The 22840-nt window shown below is 44.5% G+C and overlaps 1 protein-coding gene across 4 annotated transcripts; it reads right to left on the reverse strand.

Annotated features, from left to right (window-relative positions):
* Positions 1–72: 72 nt before the first annotated feature.
* Positions 73–22790, reverse strand: LOC129869637 (5'-AMP-activated protein kinase catalytic subunit alpha-2-like). 4 transcript variants are annotated; one of them, XM_055944241.1, is made up of 11 exons: positions 22528–22790; positions 19834–19975; positions 10800–10893; positions 8804–8948; positions 8186–8273; positions 4616–4840; positions 4292–4454; positions 3756–3938; positions 3327–3482; positions 3134–3281; positions 73–2910 (listed from the first exon to the last, which is right to left on the reverse strand). In XM_055944241.1, exons 1-11 carry the CDS (start codon positions 22625–22627, stop codon positions 2654–2656), a joined length of 1701 nt encoding a protein of 566 aa, XP_055800216.1. In that variant the 5' UTR covers positions 22628–22790; the 3' UTR covers positions 73–2653. The 4 variants fall into 4 exon arrangements, with proteins under 4 accessions (XP_055800216.1, XP_055800217.1, XP_055800214.1 ...); XM_055944242.1 differs by having other exon boundaries at positions 3134–3260; positions 22528–22785; XM_055944239.1 differs by having other exon boundaries at positions 3134–3482; positions 22528–22788.
* Between the last annotated feature and the right edge of the window lie 50 nt (positions 22791–22840).

Genomic DNA, 22840 nt, shown 5'->3' on the forward strand with positions numbered 1-22840 from the left:
GTTAAAGTCATGCTCATTTAGCCTCCAGCTCTGCTAGTTGTGATCTGGTGATTCATAACCTCAAAGCAGTGGTCTACTGTATGGGTCAGTTTATTGTGTTTGACAAATTCTCAGTAAAGTGCAAATCAGAACCTCAGCACCATGCAGTGCATATAACACAGAAACCCCACGTCAGACTGAGGGAGAGGTACATTTCACTCTCACACAGTGAAGAACACTTTGGTTCCAGAAGTCTGGATGCAGTGACAACACACCTTAACCCTTGGCAAGAGGTAAACCTTACAATGGTAGAGTGGGTGTGTGTAAATACCTTCCCCTTGTATGAGCAGAGAACAGGGGTGTTGCTGTGGGTAATTGCATGAGTCTTGCAGCAGGGGGCAGAGTTTCTCCCTGGCCCTGTAGTGGCTACAGTCTTTATTTAACTAGGCAAGTCAGTTAAATACAAATTCTTATTTTACAATGACAGCCTACCCCGGCCTAACACGAATGACGCTGGGCCAATTGTGCACCGCCCTATGGGACTCCCGATCACGGCCAGTTGTGATACAGCCCGGGATCGAACCAGGCTCTGTGGGAAACATTTATAGAGAGATGTCACTAAAGTCGGTCCTAGTGACCCCAAGGGGTGCGCGTTTAGGTTTTTGCCTTAGAACTACACAGCTGATCCAAATAATCAACTCATCTTCAAGCTTTGATTATTTGATTCAGATGTTTAGCGCTAGGGCAAAAAAGTAAACGCGCTCCCTTTTGGGAAACGCTGCTCTATATATATATATATATATATATATTATATAGATAGGTCTGGGTTCCGTATTGAATGTATAGTTTCATACAGAGAGAAAACAGACTGCACTCACGACAAATGACAAGGAAATCAGGAAGCGGAAGAATAGAAGAGGTTTAGTATCTCTTCTCTCTGTGGCTCAAAACCGAACACAGATCACGGTACCAGAACACAACAGAAACACACACTGGCATGAATCAGATCAGCCAGAGCCCAGTCCTCACTGGCTCCAGCAGAACAGGACAGACAGGAGTCTGGAAGATTGTATACTGTAAACCATCGGACAAATAGTAAAGGGAGATTTGTTCCATTTGATAAACTGGGTGGTTCGAATGCTGATTGGCTGACATGTTATATCAGACCGTATACCATGGGTATGACAAAACATGTATTTGTACTGTTCTAATTACTTTGGTAACCAGTTTATAATAGCAATAAGACGCCTCAAGGGTTTGTGGTATATGGCCAATATATCACGGCTAAGGGCTGTATCCAGGCACTCCGCGCTGCATCGTGCTTAAGAACAGCCCTTTGGCCATATACCACACCTCCTCGTGCCATATTGCTTAAATAAAGACCAGAGAACAGAGTGCTATATATGCAATAATTTTATACGATGTCTAATCAGTTAGTGGTCTCGCATATCTATTATCTCTTCCCCTCTCTTGCTCTACCTATAGTTATGTTAGTCAGATCTCAAATCTCATTGGCACAAACTACAGTAGGTCTTCTCCTCCTGACCAATCAATGGAAAGCTCCTGTCTGTCCCTCTACACACACGTATGGTTTCCATTCTGTTTCTACAAACAAAACATGGCCACCAAGCTAGAAGCAACATTTGTGTTTTTAAGGCACCTGGAGAAAGGTTCCGTGCCGTAGAGTCCTCTGAGGCTCGCTACAGACACACTTGCCTCCCTCCGTCAGCTAGCCACGTTAGCATCAATGCCAAATAATCCACAGAACAATATTGCCAGTCGGCTAGCCTCCTCTCTCTACGACCTCTCATCCCCTAAAATCTCTTCAAACTCAGTTTGGAATTCTCAAACATCAGCAGTGCTTCAATAATCAGTAACCACACACAGCCTTTAAAACAATCTCTAAAAATAAATAAGAATCTGATATCTAAATAATAACAATCATCTTTGTATAAAGAAACAATTTGTTTTGGTATGTCATTCAATCAACATCTAAAAATGATAGTAATATAAATATATGATATGGATAACAAAATCTGTGTCGTTATAAAAAACATTTAAAATAAAAAATGAAATGTGTTTGATCTATGGTAACCTAACATAGTAGGCATAAAAGAAAAGGTCTTAGCGGAGTTCACACATCCAGTTTTCAGCGGAAAAGAAAGCTAAGTTGAATTAACTGTATCCCTGAAAACTGGATGCATAAAATTGTTTGCAATTCCGTTAAGGCTAGTTCTATGGTGATGGCTATTCAGCAGCTGATTGGAGGTTGAGAGTAATGTGGGAGGAGCTGCCCATCTTTATACAGTCTATAGGATACAGTAGATTTGACCTAACGTGACCCTGCCCCAGCAAGTTTGATCCCTAACCCCTAACCGTTCCCATGGCAAGACTGGCTCTAAACAGACAGGAAGCCTAACCACAGATCTAGAATCAGTTTCCCATGCCCAGCCCAAAACTATAACATAGAGAGGTAACACACAACTGACCCTAGATATGTGGTTAGAGGCACATCTGCCCTGCAGCGGACAGTGCTCTACTAAACTTAGGCCAGGATCACACCGATATCAAACTGTCTAACTACAAGGCTCAGGGCAGGGTTCTGTTTTAGAGGTTATGTAAGTAGGACCTGGAGTTTTCCTGACTTCGCGTTATCCAGCAGGGTTAACCTTCTCTAGCGGGCCAGTGTGGTGATGAGACTGGCACACATCTCAAAGAAGTCCATGGTGTGGCTGCCCTGGCGCGGGGTGGAGGTGAGGAGGGTAGCGCTGGAGCACAGCGACCCAGGCAGGGAGGAGCTGAGCTGGGGGAGATCCACGGCAGGTAAGGCCGAGTCCACACTGAGTCTGGGTCTATGGAGCCCTGCAGTGGAGCCTGACCTCTGAGGGGTGGAAGAACCCGACTTAAACCCTACTGCCTCCATGGTGTTATCTGGAGAGGGGGAAAGGAGCGGTCAGGAGAGGAAAGGTTAGTGTTTGTTTTTGTAGCTACTCATCTGTACTCAGTAATTGTTGTACAATTGTAATAAGAGGAAAATCTAAATGCTGTTTCAAATAAGTTTAAAAAGTACAGTTACTACGGTTTACCCAGGTATCTAAGGACAGTTTGCTTTGGTGTATATTATAACATATGTCATGTTATAGAGCTGTCGTACCATCGATGCTCTTGAAGTCCAGCAGGTAGGATCTGTTGTCCACCTGGTACAGCTGGAGACTCATCTTCACCAGGTTGTCTGTTACTGGGTTCTTACTCTGAACACGCAGGTGGTACGGGTTCACCACCTGCACATAACATCCACACACCTTAACATGTACCATATACACACACACACACACACCGCGCCTCACCTTCCAGTCATACTGTAGCTGTCTCATAGCCCTGTAGACCTCAGCCATGATGTCATAGGGTCTGCTCTGACTCCTGATGCCCAGGTGCCACTTGTCTTTCTTCACTGCCAGGGGTTTGGCTCTGGTGGTGTTGAGGGCATCCAGCGGGCAGCGCGCCTGCAGACAGAGAGAGGAGAGAATCTTTCATTTTCCCCAACAAGCAGCAACAAATACATGAGGACAAGACTGCACGCAAATATACTATATTGCCAATGTTGCATTTGCATTCCAACAGTGTTGTTTTTGACTGCTAGACTGGTATTACAGAAGAAGCACTTCATCAAGTGTTTACACTTTATAGGTATTGTATCTGATTTTATATAAACATTACAGACACGACGATAGTCGGTTTAATTAGTTCATAGAATAGAACCAGGTACAGCTGCTTGCCTTAGGGCTGTCTACCAGCAGGGGGGGCATCCTCTCTGGGTGTGGTTTGACCCCGGGAGGCAGGGGCATGCCATCCTCCATGAAGGAGCCCTGGGGAGGGCTGGAGGCCAGGTAGAACTCACTGGCCTGGGTCATGATGCGCCGGTTGTCTATAATCAGATGGTATGCTACCGCCAGCTGGTCCTGGAGAGAGAGAAGGAGAGTTGAGGGAGAGAGAGAGAGAAGGAGAGTTGAGGGAGAGAGAGAGAGAAGGAGAGTTGAGGGAGAGAGAGAGAGAAGGAGAGTTGAGGGAGAGAGAGAGAGAAGGAGAGTTGAGGGAGAGAGAGAGAGAAGGAGAGTTGAGGGAGAGAGAGAGAGAAGGAGAGTTGAGGGAGAGAGAGAGAGAAGGAGAGTTGAGGGAGAGAGAGAGAGAAGGAGAGTTGAGGGAGAGAGAGAGAGAAGGAGAGTTGAGGGAGAGAGAGAACGAGAGAGGGGGAGTGTGTTTGTCTGTGTACTGTATGACTAAGCATGTGCGTGTGCACATGTCCAGTATGTACCTGGGGGTGTCCGCTGTACAGGCTGGACATCACCTCAGACTCGGTGCTCTCAAACTTGTCGCACACCTCCCTGACGGCCTCCTCGTCCAGAACCGTGGAGTCATAAGACAGGTCCTCAGGAAACAGGTAGCCTGGCAGGTCCTGCTTAAACCACTCATGTTCCCTACACACACACACAAAATAACAGTTACTGTCCATGATTCTTCTATTCTTTCGCTTTGGACAAACCTTGAACCACCACAAACCAGCATTTGGCTAGGTTTGCCAGTTTTATCCCATTAAAAACATCAGCATCAGTAGGGAAGGTTAGAGGTCAGGGGTTACCTAATGTCTTTAATGGTGGCTCTCTTCAATGGGTCGACCTGCAGCATGAGCAGCAGCAGGGAGGCGACGGGGCGAGTGAGGTATTCTGGCATATAGAACACGCCCCCTCTGATCTTCTTAAACAGCGTGGGAACATGTTCGTCATCAAAGGGCAGAGTCCCACACAGCAACGCATACAGGATCACACCACAGCTCCATATATCCACCTCAGGGCCAGCATATAACCTGTTACCAAAGCAAAGCATACACGATCACACCACAACATCCTACAGCAACCACACTCAATTGGCAGACCGCGGGGTCCAGATCCGAACCCGGAATTGTTCTTTTGCCTGTGCTACAGACGGCATATCGGTCTGGTAATACTGGACTAGTAAAGGCCCAGTGCACTACTTGTGAATTATTATTATATATTTTTTTAATTTTGTTTAAACAAAAAAATCCTATATATTTTTTTATTCGCATTGTTCAGCGGTGTGCTCAGCACCACTACTTCCCGTGGCTATGGCGCCATTTCCTGGTTACAAAAATTCTAATAGTTGGCCTAATTTCAATTTATGTGACAAAACACCATCCAAACTCATCATCAAGCTGGAGGCCCTGGACCTCAACCCCGCCCTGTGCAATTGGGTCCTAGACTTTCTGATGGGCCGCCCCCATGTGGTGAAGGTAGGAAACAACATCTCCACCTCGCTGAGCCTCAACACTGGGGCCCCACACAGGTGCATGCTCAGTCCTCCCCTGTACTCCCTGTTCACCCACAACTGCGTGGCCATGCACGCCTCCAACTCAATCATCAAGTTTGCAGACGACACAACAGTAGTGGGCTTGATTACCAACAACAACAAGACAGCCTACAGGGTGAGGGGTGTGGTGTTAGGAAAACAACCTCTCACTCAACGTCAACAAAAGGAGATGATCATGGACTTCAGGAAACAACAGAGGGAGCACCCCCCTATCCACATCGACGGGACAGTAGTGGAGAAAGTTCCACCCACACAGGAGGCTGAAGAAACTTGGCTTGTCATCGAAAACCCTGACTAACTTTTACGGATCCACAATCGAGAGCATCCTGTAGGTCTGTATCACCGCATGGTACGGCAACTGCACTGCCCTCAACCGCCAGGCATTCCAGAGGGTGGTGCGGTCTGCACAACGCATCACCGGGGGCAAACTACCTGCCCTCCAGGACACCTACACCACCCAATGTCACAGGAAGGCAAAAAAGATCATCAAGGACAACAACCACCCGAGCCACTGCCTGTTCACCCCGCTATCATCCAGAAGGCGAGGTCAGTACAGGTGCATCAAAGCTGGGACCGAGAGACTGAAGAATAGCTTCTATCTCAAGGCCATCAGACTGCTAAACAGCCATCACTAACTCAGAGAGGCTGCTGCCTACATGGAGAGCCAATCACTGGCCACTTTAACAAATGGATCACTAGTCACTTTAAACAATGCCACTTTAAATAAAGGCACTTTAATAATGTTTACATCTCTTACATTACTCATCTCATATGTATATACTGTATTTTATACCATATATTGCACCTTGCCTATGCCTCTGGGCCATCGCTCATCCATATATTTATATGACATATTCTCATTCAACCCTTTTAGATTTGTGTGTATTAGGTAGTTGTTGGGGAATTGTTAGATTACTTGTTAGATATTACTGCAATGTCGGAACCAGACACACAAGCATTTCGCTACACTCGCATTAACATCTGCTAACCATGTATATGTGACAAATACCATTTGATTTCACTTGAACAAGCATGTATAGTTTAGAGAATCATTGTAAACCGTTGTGAAATATATTTTCCATAACCAAAACTATTGTACTTCAGCTGTTTGAAGCTGGTATACAAAACTGAAAGTAAAAGACTCAAAAACTAAACTTAAGAAAGGGAAGTATAGAAATAGAGCACATAGAAATATAAAAGGTTGATCTGTTCTATGTAAATTTGATCAGGTCACCCAAAACGTGACATATTGCAGCTTTAAGGAACTCGGTCAGGTTGTAATAGTAGAATGCAGAAGGTGCCATTTCTAAATGTGGTAGTGCATTAGCTGCGAGGTGGGTGTTTGTTACTATGCCAATAAATGACAATATATCCATCCAGACTTTTGCCACCTAGGCCATTTTGTGACCGGACATTCTCAAATAGTATGAGTACCCCTGTCCTACAGCATCAACCTTAGGACCTGCATGCGTACAACCTAAACACACACAATCGGAGGGCCTGTTGTCCGGACCTCTGGCAGTCTCTATGGGGGTGCCACAGGGTTCAATTCTTGGGCCGACTCGCTTCTCTGTATACATCAATGATGTCGCTCTTGCTGCTGGTGATTCTCTGATCCACCTCTACGCAGACGTCACCATTCTGTATACTTCTGGTCCTTCTTTGGACACTGTGTAAAATAACCTCCAGACGAGCTTCAATGCCATCTAACTGTCCTTCTGTTGCCTCCAACAGCTCTTAAATGCAAGTAAAACTAAATGCATGCTCTTCAAACGGTCGCTGCCCGCACCTGCCCGCCCGTCCAGCATCACTACTCTGGACGGTTCTGACTTAGAATATGTGGACCACTACAAATACCTAGGTGTCTGGTTAGACTATAAACTCTCCTTCCAGACTCACAAGCATCTCCAATCCAAAATTAAATCTAGAATCGGCTTCTTATTTCGCAACAAAGCATCCTTCACTTGTGCTGCCAAACATACCCTCATAAAACTGACTATCCTACCGATCCTTGACTTCGGCGATGTCATTTACAAAATAGCCTCCAACACTCTACTCAGCAAATTGGATGCAGTCTATCATAGTGCCATCCATTTTGTCAACAAAGCCCCATATACTACCCACCACTGCGACCTGTATGCTCTCGTTGGCTGGCCCTCGCTTCATATTCGTCGCCAAACCCACTGGCTCCAGGTCATCTTTAAGTCTTTGCTAGGCCCTTATCTCAGCTCACTGGTCACCATAGCAGCACCCACCCGTAGCACACATTCCAGCAGGTATATTGCACTGGTCACCACCAAAGCCAATTCCTCCTTTCCTTCAAGTTCTATGCTGCCAATGACTGGAACGAACTGCAAAAATCACTGAAGCTGGAGACTCAAATCTCCCTCACTAACTTTAAGCACCAGCTGTCAGAGAAGCTCACCAGATCACTGCACATAGCCCATCTGTAAATAGCCCATCCAACTACCTCATCCCCATACTGTTATTTATTTATTTTGCTCCTTTACACCCCAGTATCTCTACTTGCACATTCATCTTCTGCACATCCATCATTCCAGTGTTTAATTGCTATATTGTAATTATTTCGCCACTATGGCCTATTTATTGCCTTACCTCCCTTATCCTACCTCATTTGCACACACTGTATATAGACTTTTTCTATTGTATTATTGACTGTATGTTTGTTATTCCATGTGTAACTCTGTGTTGTTTGTGTCGCACTGCGTTGCTTTATCTTGGCCAGGTCACAGTTGTAAATGAGAACTTGTTCTCAACTGGCCAACCTGGTTAAATAAAGGTGATATATAAATAAAAAACACACCTTCCAGAGATGACTTCAGGAGCAGCGTAGTTGGGAGATCCACAGCTGGTCCTCAGGAACTCCCCGTCTGACATCATGTTTGACAACCCTGTTGACCAGAGAATATCATTTTTTAACATGATCTTCAATCTCAAGTTCCTGATGCTATCTTGGAACTATGTTAGAGAGGGTTAGTGTTAGGTTGTGCCATGGTTAGGTCTCTAGGCCGGTGTAATGTTTTTATTCTGCTTTACTAACCCAGTCCTCTAAGCTCCACACATGCTGCGCTGATCGGATTAACTTCTCCCTAACCTTATCTCACCTTAACTAACCCTCCCAGGATCTTCTCTCTTCCACTCTTTCTCCCCTTCTCTCGCTATGATCATGTGACACAGGGCCTGACAGGGCTCCTTGCCAGAGTGGATATCAGACCTGCCTTTTGCTAAGCAACAACCCCCCTTCTCACATACGCACCCCACCCAAGCCCCTTGTCCAGAGTAATCAGAGTCATATAGGTGTCGGTATATTCTAAAAGACAAGTGGTTTTGTTTGACATTTGCTACTGCTAATATAGTAGCTATGGCTATCTTTTTGGATAACTCAATTTGTTATGGGCATGCATGAGTGTGTGTAGCATACCAAAGTCAGCTATCTTGGCGTTCTTGGAATGGTCCAGCAGAACATTCTCAGGTTTGAGGTCTCTGTGCACCACCATGTGTCTGTGGCAGTAGTCTACCCCTGAGATGATCTGTTGGAACAACCGACGAGCCTCTTTGTCTTCTACCTAAACACACAATATGAGGTAAAGAGTAGGAGGTTAGTAGTTTATTCTATTCTAATGTTACTACATGCTGTCACTATGACAAATGTCACCATATAATGGCCTCTGTCTATATCTATCAATCAATCCAGACAGTCAGTCAGTCAGTCAGTGGTATATCTCATCGACGGGGCTGTAGTGGAGAAGGTTGAGAGCTTCAAGTTCCTTGGTGTCCACATCATCAACGAACTGTCATGGTCCAAACACACCAAGACAGTCGTGATGAAGGCACGACAACACCTATTCCCCCTCAGGATACTGAAAAGATTTGGCATGGGTCCTCAGATCCTCAAAAAGTTCTACAGCTGCAACATCGAGAGCATCCTGACTGGTTGCATCACCGCTTGGTATGGCAACTGCTCGGTCTCTGACCGCAGGGCACTACAGAGGACAGTGCATGCGGCCCAGTACATCACTGGGGCCAAGCTTCCTGCCACCCAGGACCTTTACACCAGGCGGTGTCAGAGGAAGGCCCTAAAAATGCCAAAGACTCTAGCCACCCTAGTCATAGACTGTTCTCTCTGCTACCGCACGGCAAGCGGTACCAGAGCACCAAGTCTAGATTCAAAAGGCTTCTTAACAGCTTCTACCCCCAAGCCATAAGACTCCTGAACAGCTAATCAAATGGCTACCCAGACTATTCGCATTAACCCCCCCCCCCACCCCCATTTTTACACTCCTGCTACTCTGTTTATTATCTATGCATAGTCACTTTACCTCTACCTACATGTACATATTACCTCAATTACCTCAACTAAACTGTGCCCCGGCACAGACTCTGTACCGGTACCCCCAGTATATAGCGCCATTACTGTTATTTTGTTGTTGCTCTTTAATTATTTGTTATTTTTCTATTTTTATTTGTTTACTTCAGTTTATTTAGTAAATACTTTCTTAACAGTTATTTTTTCTTAAACCTGTAGTGTTGGTTAAGGGCTTGTAAGTAAGCATTTCATTGTAATGTCTACACCTGTTGTATTTTAGCTTAACTGATTGGAGTAACACTAGATTGTAAACTGTCATGGTCAAAACATATTGATGCAGTAGTAGCTAAGATGGGGAGAAGTCCGTCTATAATAAAGCGATGCTCTGCCTTCTTAACAACACTATCAACAAGGCAGGTCCTACAGGCCCTAGTTTTGTCACACCTTGACTACTGTTCAGTCGTGTTGTCAGGTGCCACAAAAAAATACTTTGCAATTATCTTAGAACAGGGCAGCATGGCTGGCCCTTGGTTGTACACAGAGAGCTAATATTAATAATATGCATGTCAATCTCTCCTGGCTGAAAGTGGAGGAGAGATTGACTTCATCACTACTTTTATTTATGAGAGGTATTGACATGTTGAATGCAAACTACTGGCACACAGTTTGGACACCCATGTATACCCCACAAGACATGCCGCAAGAGGTCTCTTCACAGTCCCCAAGTCCAGAACAGACTATGGGAGGCACACAGTCCTACATAGAGCCATGACTACATGGAACTCTAGTCCACATCAAGTAACTGACACAAGAAGTAAAATTTGATTTAAAAAACACCTTATGGAACAGCAGGGACAGTGAAGCAACACAAACATTGGCACAGACACATGCACACACACACACACACACACAGATTTAGTAATGTAGATATGTGGTAGTGGTGGAGTAGGGGCCTGAGGGCACACAGTGTGTTGTGAAATCTGTGAATGTATTGTAATGTTTTAAAATTGTATAAACTGCCTTAATTTTGCTGGACCCCAGGAAGAGTAGCTGCTGCATCCATAATAAATACAAATTTGGTGGATGTGACCAATACAATTTGATATATCACCCGTCCGTGTTTGCAGATGTAGTCAAACAGCTCTCCTCCTGAGACATACTCCATCACCATGAAGAAATCTGTAGGAGTACTGATCACCTGGTACCTACACACACACACACACATTTAAATACTCAGGAGAAATGTCAGAAATACACTTGTTCTCTTTCGTTTCCTTCCTTCTCTCACACAGACAGGGCTATTGTGCTGAATACATTGGGAAAGGCTGAAAGTCTGTCATTTCATTACACTGTTCTGAGAGCAGCCAACAAATGTCTACCATAGCTCACACTGTCACCTAACCCTAAAATTAACACTCACAGAGGAGAGAGAGAAAGCTGGAGAGAGAGAGAGATGGAGAGAGGGAGCGAGACTTTCGCATTCGATGCGAGAAAAATAATATTCCTCTTGAGGCGCATTCAAATTACAAGAGCCTTACAGGGAGAGAAATGTGCCTGCCCAGTCATTGTAGCCTACAACATTCTTTTTGTGGGAAACACACCTTTTTAAAGCAGTCTTGATGGCCACTGTTAAGAGTATCACTGAGTTTTCTACTAGGCTACACTTATTTCTCAAATCCAAGTAATGAGTAAAATGCACCATTAAAAAGATATGGTAAAATAGAAATCAAACTGGATGGGCTTCAGAGATAAATTGGAGAGGTTGGTGGTAGCTGAAGGATGGGATTCTAAACTAACAGAAGATAAAATATATTGTGTCAGTAAAATGTATATAGTATGTATAAGCTGGAAATAGAAGCCTAGGTGTTGTTGTTCATTAGTTTACTCCAGTTAGGGGAGGGGTGGTAGGGTTAGCGGAAAATAATAAAGGAAAATATATATATATATATTTTTAAATGTATACAACACCTTTCAAAAGTTTGGGGTCACTTAGAAATGTCCTTGTTTTTGAAAGAAAAGCACATTTTTTGTCCATTACAATAACATCAAATTGATCAGAAATATAGTGTAGATATTGTAAATGACTATTGTAGCTGGAAATTGCAACATTTTTATGGAATATCTACATAGGCGTACAGAGGCCCATTATCAGCAACCATCGCTCCTGTGTTCCAATGGTATGGTGTGTTAGCTAATCCAAGTTTATCATTTTAAAAGGCTAATTGATCATTAGAAAATCGTTTTGCAATTATGTTAGCACAGCTGAAAACTGTTGTTCTGTTTAAAGAAACAATAAAACTGGCCTTCTTTAGACTAGTTGAGTATCTGGAGCATCAGCATTTGTGGGTTTGATTACAGGCTCAAAATGGCCAGAAACAAAGAACTTTCTTCTGAAACTCGTCAGTCTATTCTTGTTCTGAGAAATTATGGCTATTCCAGGCGAGAAATTGCCAAGAAACTGAAGAAACACCAGTCTCAACGTCAACAGTGAAGAGGCGACTCCGGGATGCTGGCCTTCTAGGCAGAGTTGCAAAGAAAGAGCCATATCTCAGACTGGCCAATAAAAAGAAAATGGGCAACAGAACACAGACACTGGACAGAGGAACTCTGCCTAGAAGGCCAGCATCCCGGAGTCGCCTCTTCACTGTTGACGTTGAGACTGTTGTCTTGCGGGTTCTATTTAATGAAGCTGCCAGTTGAGGACTTGTGAGGCGTCTGTTTCTCAAACTAGACACTAATGTACTTGTCCTCTTGCATAGTTGTGCACCAGGACCTCCCACTCCTCTTTTTATTCTGGTTAAAGTCAGTTTGCGCTGTTCTGTGAAGGGAGTAGTACACAGCGTTGTGAAAGATCTTCAGTTTCTTGGCAATTTCTCGCAAGGAATAGCCTTCATTTCTCAGAACAATAAAAGACTGACGAGTTTCGGAAGAAAGGTCTTTGTTTCTGGAATTTTTGAGCCTGCAATCGAACCCACAAATGCTGATGCTCCAGATACTCAACTAGTCTAAAGAAGGACAGTTTTATTGCTTCTTCAATCAGAACAACAGTTTTCAGCTGTGCTAACATAATTGCAAGGGTTTTCTAATGATCAATTAGCTTTTTAAAATGATAAACTTGGATTAGCTAACACAATGTGCCATTGGAACGCAGGAGTGATGGTTGCTGATAATGATGGTTGCTGATAATGGGCCGCTGTACGCCTACGTAGATATTCTATTAAAAATCAGCCGTTTCCAGCTACAATAGTAATTTACAACATTAACAATGTCTACACTGTATTTCTGATCAATTCAATGTTATTTTAATGAACAAAAAAAAAGTGCTTTTCTTTCAAAAACAAGGACATTTCTAAGTGACCCCAAACTTTTGAACGGTAGTGTATATGTACAGTATATATTTACAAAAAATGTATAGGGGATTGGAAATGATGCAGACAACTACATTGATAGGAGCTACAATCTAGCTGCAGTATTAAAGCTGATCTACCCCTAAAAATAAAATACACGTTTTTAGCAGTGGCATAGTTTATGTGCGTTAGTGGTCGCCAATGGCGTTGAATGCATAGGGAAGACAGAGGCTAAATGTAACACGTCAGGTTTAACAAGTCAGCCTACATTATATTCACAGTAGGCTACATGATCCTTGGTTGGCTGAGTGCCAGTGCAATGTTTTTCTTTGGGTGGAATTTCAAGTCATCAATATGTTGCTATAACTAGCAACAAGATAGCCTAATGTTTAGAATTTAGAGTTTGTGAGCTAGCTAATGACTAGCCCAATGCGGTACATGGGCAACCCTCAGCCCATTTATTTATAGCCACTATGCTGCATCAGGTGGGCTACATCAGGCAATAATAATTATTGCTAAATAGCACACCTGCTTGATCATACAATCTAAGCTTGATGCCCTCAATCTCACACAAATCATCAAGGAACCCACCAGGTACAACCCTAAATCCGTAAACATGGGCACCCTAATAGACATTATCCTGACCAACTTGCCCTCCAAATACACCTCTGCTGTCTTCAATCAAGATCTCAGCGATCACTGCCTCATTGCCTGTATCCGCCACGGGTCCACGGTCAAACGACCACCCCTCATCACTGTCAAACGCTCCCTGAAACACTTCTGCGAGCAGGCCTTTCTAATCGACCTGGCCCGGGTACCCTGGAAGGATATTGACCTCATCCCGTCAGTTGAGGATGCCTGGTCATTCTTTAAAAGTTACTTCCTCACCATATTAGACAAGCATGCTCCGTTCAAAAAATGCAGAACCAAGAACAGATATAGCCCTTGGTTCACTCCAGACCTGACTGCCCTCGACCAGCACAAAAACATCCTGTGGCGAACTGCAATAGCATCGAAGAGCCCCCGTGATATGCAACTGTTCAGGGAAGTCAGGAACCACTACACGCAGTCAGTCAGGAAAGCAAAGGCCAGCTTTTTCAAGCAGAAATTTGCATCCTGTAGCTCTAACTCCAAAAAGTTCTGGGATACTGTAAAGTCCATGGAAAACAAGAGCACCTCCTCCCAGCTGCCCACTGCACTGAGGCTAGATAACACGGTCACCACTGATAAGTCCGTGATAATCGAAAACTTCAACAAACATTTCTCAATGGCTGGCCATGCCTTCCACCTGGCGACTCCAACCTTGGCCAACAGCCCCGCCCCCCCCGCTGCTACTCGCCCAAGCCTCCCCAGCTTCTCCTTTACCCATATCCAGATAGCAGATGTTCTGAAAGAGCTGGAAAACCTGGACCCATACAAATCAGCTGGGCTTGACAATCTGGGCCCCCTATTTCTGAAACTGTCCGCTGCCATTGTCGCACCCCCTATTACCAGCCTGTTCAACCTCTCCTTCGTATCATCTGAGATCCCCAAGGATTGGAAAGCTGCCGCTGTCATCCCCCTCTTCAAAGGGGGAGACACCCTGGACCCAAACTGTTACAGACCTATATCCATCCTGCCCTGCCTAGCTAAGGTCTTCGAAAGCCAAGTCAACAAACAGATCACTGACCATCTCGAATCCCACCGTACCTTCTCCGCTGTGCAATCCGGTTTCCGAGCCGGTCACGGGTGCACCTCAGCCACGCTCAAGGTACTAAACGATATCATAACCGCCATCGATAAAAGACATTACTGTGCAGCCGTCTTCATCGACCTGGCCAAGGCTTTCGACTCTGTCAATCACCATATTCTTATCGGCAGACTCAATAGCCTCGGTTTTTCTAATGACTGCCTTGCCTGGTTCACCAACTACTTTGCAGACAGAGTTCAGTGTGTCAAATCGGAGGGCATGTTGTCCGGTCCTCTGGCAGTCTCTATGGGGGTACCACAGGGTTCAATTCTCGGGCCGACTCTTTTCTCTGTATACATCAATGATGTTGCTCTTGCTGCGGGCGATTCCCTGATCCACCTCTACGCAGACGACACCATTCTGCATACTTCCGGCCCTTCCCTGGACACTGTGCTATCTAACCTCCAAACGAGCTTCAATGCCATACAACACTCCTTCCGTGGCCTCCAACTGCTCTTAAACGCTAGTAAAACCAAATGCATGCTTTTCAACCGTTCGATGCCTGCACCCGCACGCCCGACTAGCATCACCACCCTGGACGGTTCCGACCTAGAATATGTGGACATCTATAAGTACCTAGGTGTCTGGCTAGACTGCAAACTCTCCTTCCAGACTCATATCAAACATCTCCAATCCAAAATCAAATCTAGAGCCGGCTTTCTATTCCGGAACAAAGCCTCCTTCACTCACGCCGCCAAACTTACCCTAGTAAAACTGACTATCCTACCGTTCCTCGACTTCGGCGATGTCATCTACAAAATAGCCTCCAATACTCTACTCAGCAAACTGGATGCAGTTTATCACAGTGCCATCCGTTTTGTTACTAAAGCACCTTATACGACCCACCACTGCGACCTGTATGCCCTAGTCGGCTGGCCCTCCCTACATGTTCGTCGTCAGACCCACTGGCTCCAGGTCATCTACAAGGCTATGCTAGGCAAAGTGCCGCATTATCTCAGTTCACTGGTCACGATGGCTACACCCACCCGTAGCACGCGCTCCAGCAGGTGTATCTCACTGATCATCCCTAAAGCCAAAACCTCATCTGGACGCCTTTCCTTCCAGTTCTCTGCTGCCTGCGACTGGAACGAATTGCAAAAATCTCTGAAGTTGGAGACTTTTATCTCCCTCAACAACTTTAAAAATCTGCTATCCGAGCAGCTAACCGATCGCTGCAGCTGTACATAGTCCATCTGTAAACTACCCACCCAATTTACCTACCTCACCCCCATACTGCTTTTATTTATTTTACTTTTCTGCACTTTTGCACACCAGTATCTCTTCTTGCACATGATCATCTGATGATTTATCACTCCAGTGTTAATCTGCTAAATTGTAATTATTCGATTTATTGCCTACCTCATGCCTTTTGCACACATTGTATATAGATTCTCTTTTTTCTACCATGTTATTGACTTGTCTATTGTTTACTCCATGTGTAACTCTGTGTTGTTGTCTGTTCACACTGCTATGCTTTATCTTGGCCAGGTCGCAGTTGCAAATGAGAACTTGTTCTCAACTAGCCTACCTGGTTAAATAAAGGTGAAATAAAAAAATAAAAAAAATAAAAAATGTACTAATAAGTTATATTGGGCTCATTTCTGGAGGGGGCAATTATATTGTCAGCATCATGTGTTAGCATATATACAGTTGAAGTCGGAAGTTTACATACACTTAGGTTGCAGTCATTAAAACTGTTTTTTTCAACCACTCCACAAATGTCTTGTTGACAAACTATAGTTTTGGCAAGTCGGTTGGGACATCTACTTTGTGCATGACACAAGTCATTTTTCCAACAATTGTTTACAGACAGATTATTTCACTGTATCACAATTCCAGTGGGTCAGAAGTTTATATACACTAAGTTGACTGTGCCTTAAACCGCTTGGAAAATTCCATAAAATGATGTCATGGCTTTAGAAGCTTCTTGACATAATTTGAGTCAATTGGAGGTGTACCTGTGGATGTATTTCAAGGCCTACCTTCAAACTCAGTGCCTCTTTGCTTGACATCATGGGAAAATCAAAAGAAATCAGCCAAGACCTCAGAATTTTGTTTTGTAGACCTCCACAAGTCCGGTTCATCCTTGGGAGCAATTTCCAAATGCCTGAAGGTACCACGTTCATCTGTACAAACAATAGTACGCAAGTATAAACACCATGGGACCACGCAGCCGTCATACCGCTCAGGAAGGAGTTGCATTCGGTTTCCTAGAGATGAACGTACTTTGGTGCGAAAAGTGCAAATCAATCCTAGAACAGCAAAGAACCTTTGAAGATGCTGGAGGAAACAGGTACAAAAGAATCTATATCCACAGTAAAACAAGTCCTATATCGCCATAACCTGAAAGGCCGCTCAGAAAGTTAGAAGCTACTGCTCCAAAACTGCCATAAAAAAGCCAGACTACGGTTTGCAACTGCACATGGGGAGAAAGATTGTACTTTTTGGAGAAATGTCCTCTGGTCTGATGAAACAAAAATAGAACTGTTTGGCCATAATGACCATCGTTATGTTTGGAGGAAAAAGGGGGAGGCTTGCAAGCCGAAGGACACCATCCCAACCGTGAAGCACGGGGGTGGCAGCATCATGTTGTGGGGGTGCTTTGCTGCAGGAGGGACTGGTGCACTTCACAAAATAGATGGCATCATGAGGAAGGACAATTATGTGGATATATTGAAGACACATCTCAAGACATCAGTCAGGAAGTTAAAGCTTGGTCGCAAATGGGTCTTCCAAATGCACAATGACCCCAAGCATACTTCCAAAGTTGTTGCAAAATGGCTTAAGGACAACAAAGTCAAGGTATTGGAGTGGCCATCACAAAGCCCTGACCTCAATCCTACAGAAAATGTGTGGGCAGAACTGAAAAAGCGTGTGCGAGCAAGGAGGCCTACAAACCTGACTCAGTTACACCAGCTCTGTCAGGAGGAATGGGCCAAAATTCAACCAACTTATTGTGGGAAGCTTGTGGAAGGCTACCCGAAACGTTTGACCCAAGTTAAACAATTTAAAGGCAATGCTACCAAATACACTGCTCAAAAAAATAAAGGGAACACTTAAACAACACAATGTAACTCCAAGTCAATCACACTTCTGTGAAATCAAACTGTCCACTTAGGAAGCAACACTGATTGACAATAAATTTCACATGCTGTTGTGCAAATGGGATAGACAAAAGGTGGAAATTATAGGCAATTAGCAAGACACCCCCAATAAAGGAGTGGTTCTGCAGGTGGTGACCACAGACCACTTCTCAGTTCCTATTCTTCCTGGCTGATGTTTTGGTCACTTTTGAATGCTGGCAGTACTTTCACTCTAGTGATAGCATGAGACGGAGTCTACAACCCACACAAGTGGCTCAGGTAGTGCAGCTCATCCAGGATGGCACATCAATGCGAGCTGTGGCAAGAAGGTTTGCTGTGTCTGTCAGCGTAGTGTCCAGAGCATGGAGGCGCTACCAGCAGACAGGCCAGTACATCAGGAGACGTGGAGGAGGCCATAGGAGGGCAACAACCCAGCAGCAGGACCGCTACCTCCGCCTTTGTGCAAGGAGGAGCAGGTGGAACACTGCCAAAGCCCTGCAAAATGACCTCCAGCAGGCCACAAATGTGCATGGGTCTGCTCAAACGGTCAGAAACAGACTCCATGAGGGTGGTATGAGGGCCCGACGTCCACAGGTGGGGGTTGTGCTTACAGCCCAACACCGTGCAGGACGTTTGGCATTTGCCAGAGAACACCAAGATTGGCAAATCCGCCACTGGCGCCCTGTGCTCTTCACAGATGAAAGCAGGTTCACACTGAGCACATGAGCACATGTGACAGACGTGACAGAGTCTGGAGACGCCGTGGAGAACGTTCTGCTGCCTGCAACATCCTCCAGCATGACCGGTTTGGCGGTGGGTCAGTCATGGTGTGGGGTGGCATTTCTTTGGGGGGCCGCACAGCCCTCCATGTGCTCGCCAGAGGTAGCCTGACTGCCATTAGGTACCGAGATGAGATCCTCAGACCCCTTGTGAGATCATATGCTGGTGCGGTTGGCCCTGGGTTCCTCCTAATGCAAGACAATGCTAGACCTCATGTGGCTGGAGTGTGTCAGCAGTTCCTGCAAGAGGAAGGCATTGATGCTATGGACTGGCCCGCCTGTTCCCCAGACCTGAATCCAATTGAGCACATCTGGGACATCATGTCTCGCTCCATCCACCAACGCCACGTTGCACCACAGACTGTCCAGGAGTTGGCGGATGCTTTAGTCCAGGTCTGGGAGGAGATCCCTCAGGAGACCATCCGCCACCTCATCAGGAGCATGCCCAGGCGTTGTAGGGAGGTCATACAGGCACGTGGAGGCCACACACACTACTGAGCCTCATTTTTACTTGTTTTAAGGGCATTACATCAAAGTTGGATCAGCCTGTAGTGTGGTTTTCCACTTTAATTTTGAGTGTGACTCCAATTTCAGACCTCCATGGGGTTGATAAATTTGATTTCCATTGATCATTTTTGTGTGATTTTGTTGTCAGCACATTCAACTATGTAAAGAAAAAAGTATTTAATAAGAATATTTAATTCATTCAGATCTAGGATGTGTTATTTTAGTGTTCCCTTTATTTTTTTGAGCAGTGTACTAATTGAGTGTATGTAAACGTCTGACACACTGGGAATGTGATGAAAGAAATAAAAGCTGAAATAAATCACTCAACTATTATTCTGACATTTCACATTCTTAAAATTAAGTGGTGATCCTAAGACATGGCATTTTTACTAGGATTAAATGTCAGGAATTGTGAAAAACTGAGTTTAAATGTATTTGGCTAAGGTGTATGTCAACTTTCGACTTCAACTGTATATTTTTCTAATATTTTGGAGTAGGATATCCTTTTAAAAAGTCACCAGAACTGACCTTCTCACAGTCATTCTGCGACTGTGACTGTGACAGAGGGATCTACCAAAATGGTAGATCCCTCTGTGACCTGGAATATGCTGTGATATGTGCTTTTGTCAGTATGTATTTAGGCTAATATATCACCCCCCTAAACAAACACTGTGTCTATGTGTGTGTATGTTGTACTCACAGTTTGATGATATGAGGGTGTCTGAATAGTTTGAGGTTCTGTATCTCTCGTTTGATCTTGCCCACCACGTCCAGACTCCTGATTTTCTGTCTGTTCAGGATCTTCACTGCCACCTTATGACCTGTCAACTGGTGCTCTCCAACTACCAGACAGACGGACAGACAGAAACACACATGAACCAACTGGAATGTTTCTGTTCAACTGCTGCAATGTCGGCTATAAGGCACATTGTGCTAATGGGACACATAGATACTGAACAGAAATAGAAACACAACATGTAAAGTGTTGGTCGGTCCCATGTTTCATGAGCTGAAATAAAAGATTGCAGAAATATTCCATATGCATAAAAAAGCTTTTTTCTCTCAAATGTTTTGCACAAATTTATTTACATCCATTGCCAAGATAATCCACCCACCTGAAAGGTGTGACATGTCAAGAAGCTGATTAAACAGCATGATCATTATACAGGTTCAACTTGTGCTGGGAGACAATAAAAGGCTACTCTAAAATGTAGTTTTGTCACTGCTGATGAAACTGGGGGGGTTGCACAAACGAAGAATTTCTGCACAAACTGTCAGAAACCGTCTCAGGGAAGCTCATCTGCGGGCTTGTCGTCCTCACCAGGGTCTTGACCTGACTGCAGTTCGGTGTCGTAACCGACTTCAGTGAACAAATGCTCACCTTCGATGGCCACTTGCACGCTGGAGAAGTGTGCTCTTCACGAATAAATCCCAGTTTCAACTGTATCGTGCGGGCGACCGGTTTTCAAATGTCAACGTTATGAATAGAGTGCGCCATGGTTGCGGTGGGGTTATGGTATGGGCAGGCAATAAGCTATGGACAGCGAACATAATTGCATTTTATCGATGGTAATTTCAATGCACAGATACCGTGACGAGATCATGAGGCCTATTCATCTTGTTGCAACATGATAATGCACGGCCCCATGTTGCAAGGATCTGTACACAATTCCCGGAAGCTGAAAAAGTTCCAGTTCTTCCATGGTCTGCATACTCACCAGCCATGTCACCCATTAAGCATGTTTGGGATGCCATTTAAGAGAAGTCGGACAACATTCCACAGGACACAATTAAAGCCTGATCAACTATATGAGATGTGCCGCGCAATACAAATGGTGGTCACACCAGATACCGAGTGGTTTTCTGATCCACAGCCCTACCTTTTCTTTTACGGTATCTGCGACCATCAGATGCATATCTGTATTCCCAGTTATGTGAAATCCATAGATTATGGCCTAATGAATTTATTTCAATTGACTGATTGACATAGGAACTGTAAATCAGTCAAATCTTTGAAATTGTTGATTTTATATTTCTGTTCAGTGTAAAAACATGTGTAATTAGCTATCTAGCGCGCTCCAAACACGTGCGTAAGCTAACGAGGCACTGGATTCTTTCTCTCTGATATGAAAGATAAGGGACATATCAGCATATGTTTCGAGAACCGGTTTGAAAGCGATGATTGACTTTTCGAAACGTTAAAACACTGCGTTGGAATTGTAGTTCACATGGAGCCAAATGTGGGCGAATGTAACCGCTGAAAACACTGCATACGGACATAAGTTATTTTTTTCGACAGCTAGGGAAATGTGTGCTGTGATGTGTATACTACTAAGCTAAACATTTATTGCCTGATAAAGAACAGAATCGTGGCTGTTTCATAGTAGTCAACTTGACATGATTCAGAACATCTCTATTTCCACATTACTGGACTAGCTATATCTGTTCACAACAGTAAGTAACATACATAACAAACAGTTAAACAAGTTAAAGACAACACAACAATTACAGTAAGCCTAAAGCCGACACACATTAACTACAAGGTGAATAAGTCAAGTGCGACCTGTCTGTCTCGATCTGTCACGTTGTATTAACATTATTATAGTCTGTCTGTAGCCACATGGTTATTGCCCGTCTGTAACAATATTGTCTGTCTGTCACAATGAATAAACACGGTTATTGTTGGCTAGTAGCTGGTTACACTCTCCTACTAATGTCTCAAATCTAGCACACCACCTGCAGCGCAGTGGGAGAGGAAGGGGAGGATTCTAGATTGGGGTGAGGGGTCTGCATTCGACAAGGTCGAATTGAGACTGCTGAGGGGAAGACATGAGGTAATTTGATGAGGCGTTCTATATTCTCATTCTGTCCATGCCATGGGATAATTCACACCATGGTTTGATTGAGGAATACTGGTGATGATGAGCACTATTTAGCTATAACGTTACGGTTTATTTGTATTTTAAAATGTCCATAGCCACAGGACAAGTTTAAAGGTCTACTGTCACTAGCAAAGTCAACCTCCGACATTCACTAACGGTCAGACGTTACAATTACGTGCGAGTTGTTTGTTTACACCATCATCGTTTCCGAAGGTAGCCTAGTTATCCATATAAAGCCTATCATTTCTGATGAGCAACTGGTCAGGGTAGACCTAGCTAGCTATGCTGCTGTAATAATTCACCTTCAACAAACCACATTCTCTACACATAAACGAAGACAACGTTAATATATTCTAGCCTATTCGTAACCACGCAGCCAAAGCTTCGTACTTCGCCTAGCTGTCTCAATAGCTCACCACAGAGTTGGGGGCGAAAACACAGGCTAGGCTTATTTACACTCAATAACAGCAAACGTCCCCATGACATGACCGTTGACAAACACGCGACTTAACTCTTTACTTTGCCGAAGGTGCCGACACCCAGAGTGTCTCCGAGAAGATAATGTCCGATCTTCACTCGGCATCCTTCGTGTTTCTGCTGTCGTTCTGCCATCTTTAAACGGCTCCGGTATGCTTGAGCCCTCTGCTCCGTGCGCTGGCTGTGGGGCGCGACGTGCGGGGGAGGTGTGTCCGCGAGACACTGGACAAGCCAACAACTCTCATCTCGAATAGCAACAGCGCTCTACGGTAGAGCTCTATTGCGCGAGGGGAGGAGAAGCCTATAGATATAGGCTTGTTTTGGGTTAAATATGCATGGGCCTTATCA

This window comes from Salvelinus fontinalis, chromosome 14 (genome assembly GCF_029448725.1).
Source record: "Salvelinus fontinalis isolate EN_2023a chromosome 14, ASM2944872v1, whole genome shotgun sequence".
Taxonomy (NCBI): domain Eukaryota; kingdom Metazoa; phylum Chordata; class Actinopteri; order Salmoniformes; family Salmonidae; genus Salvelinus; species Salvelinus fontinalis.

What these genes read in the sequence shown, in the direction of transcription:
- LOC129869637 (XM_055944239.1), bottom strand. Translation starts at nt 22,627, where the DNA reads ATGGCAGAACGACAGCAGAAACACGAAGGATGCCGAGTGAAGATCGGA. An exon ending in CACCCTCATATCATCAAACT is followed by an intron (nt 10,894 to 19,833) that starts GTGAGTACAACA and finishes GTGTGTGTGTAG; the next exon opens with GTACCAGGTGATCAGTACTC. An exon ending in GCCACCATTAAAGACATTAG is followed by an intron (nt 4,455 to 4,615) that starts GTAACCCCTGAC and finishes GTGTGTGTGTAG; the next exon opens with GGAACATGAGTGGTTTAAGC.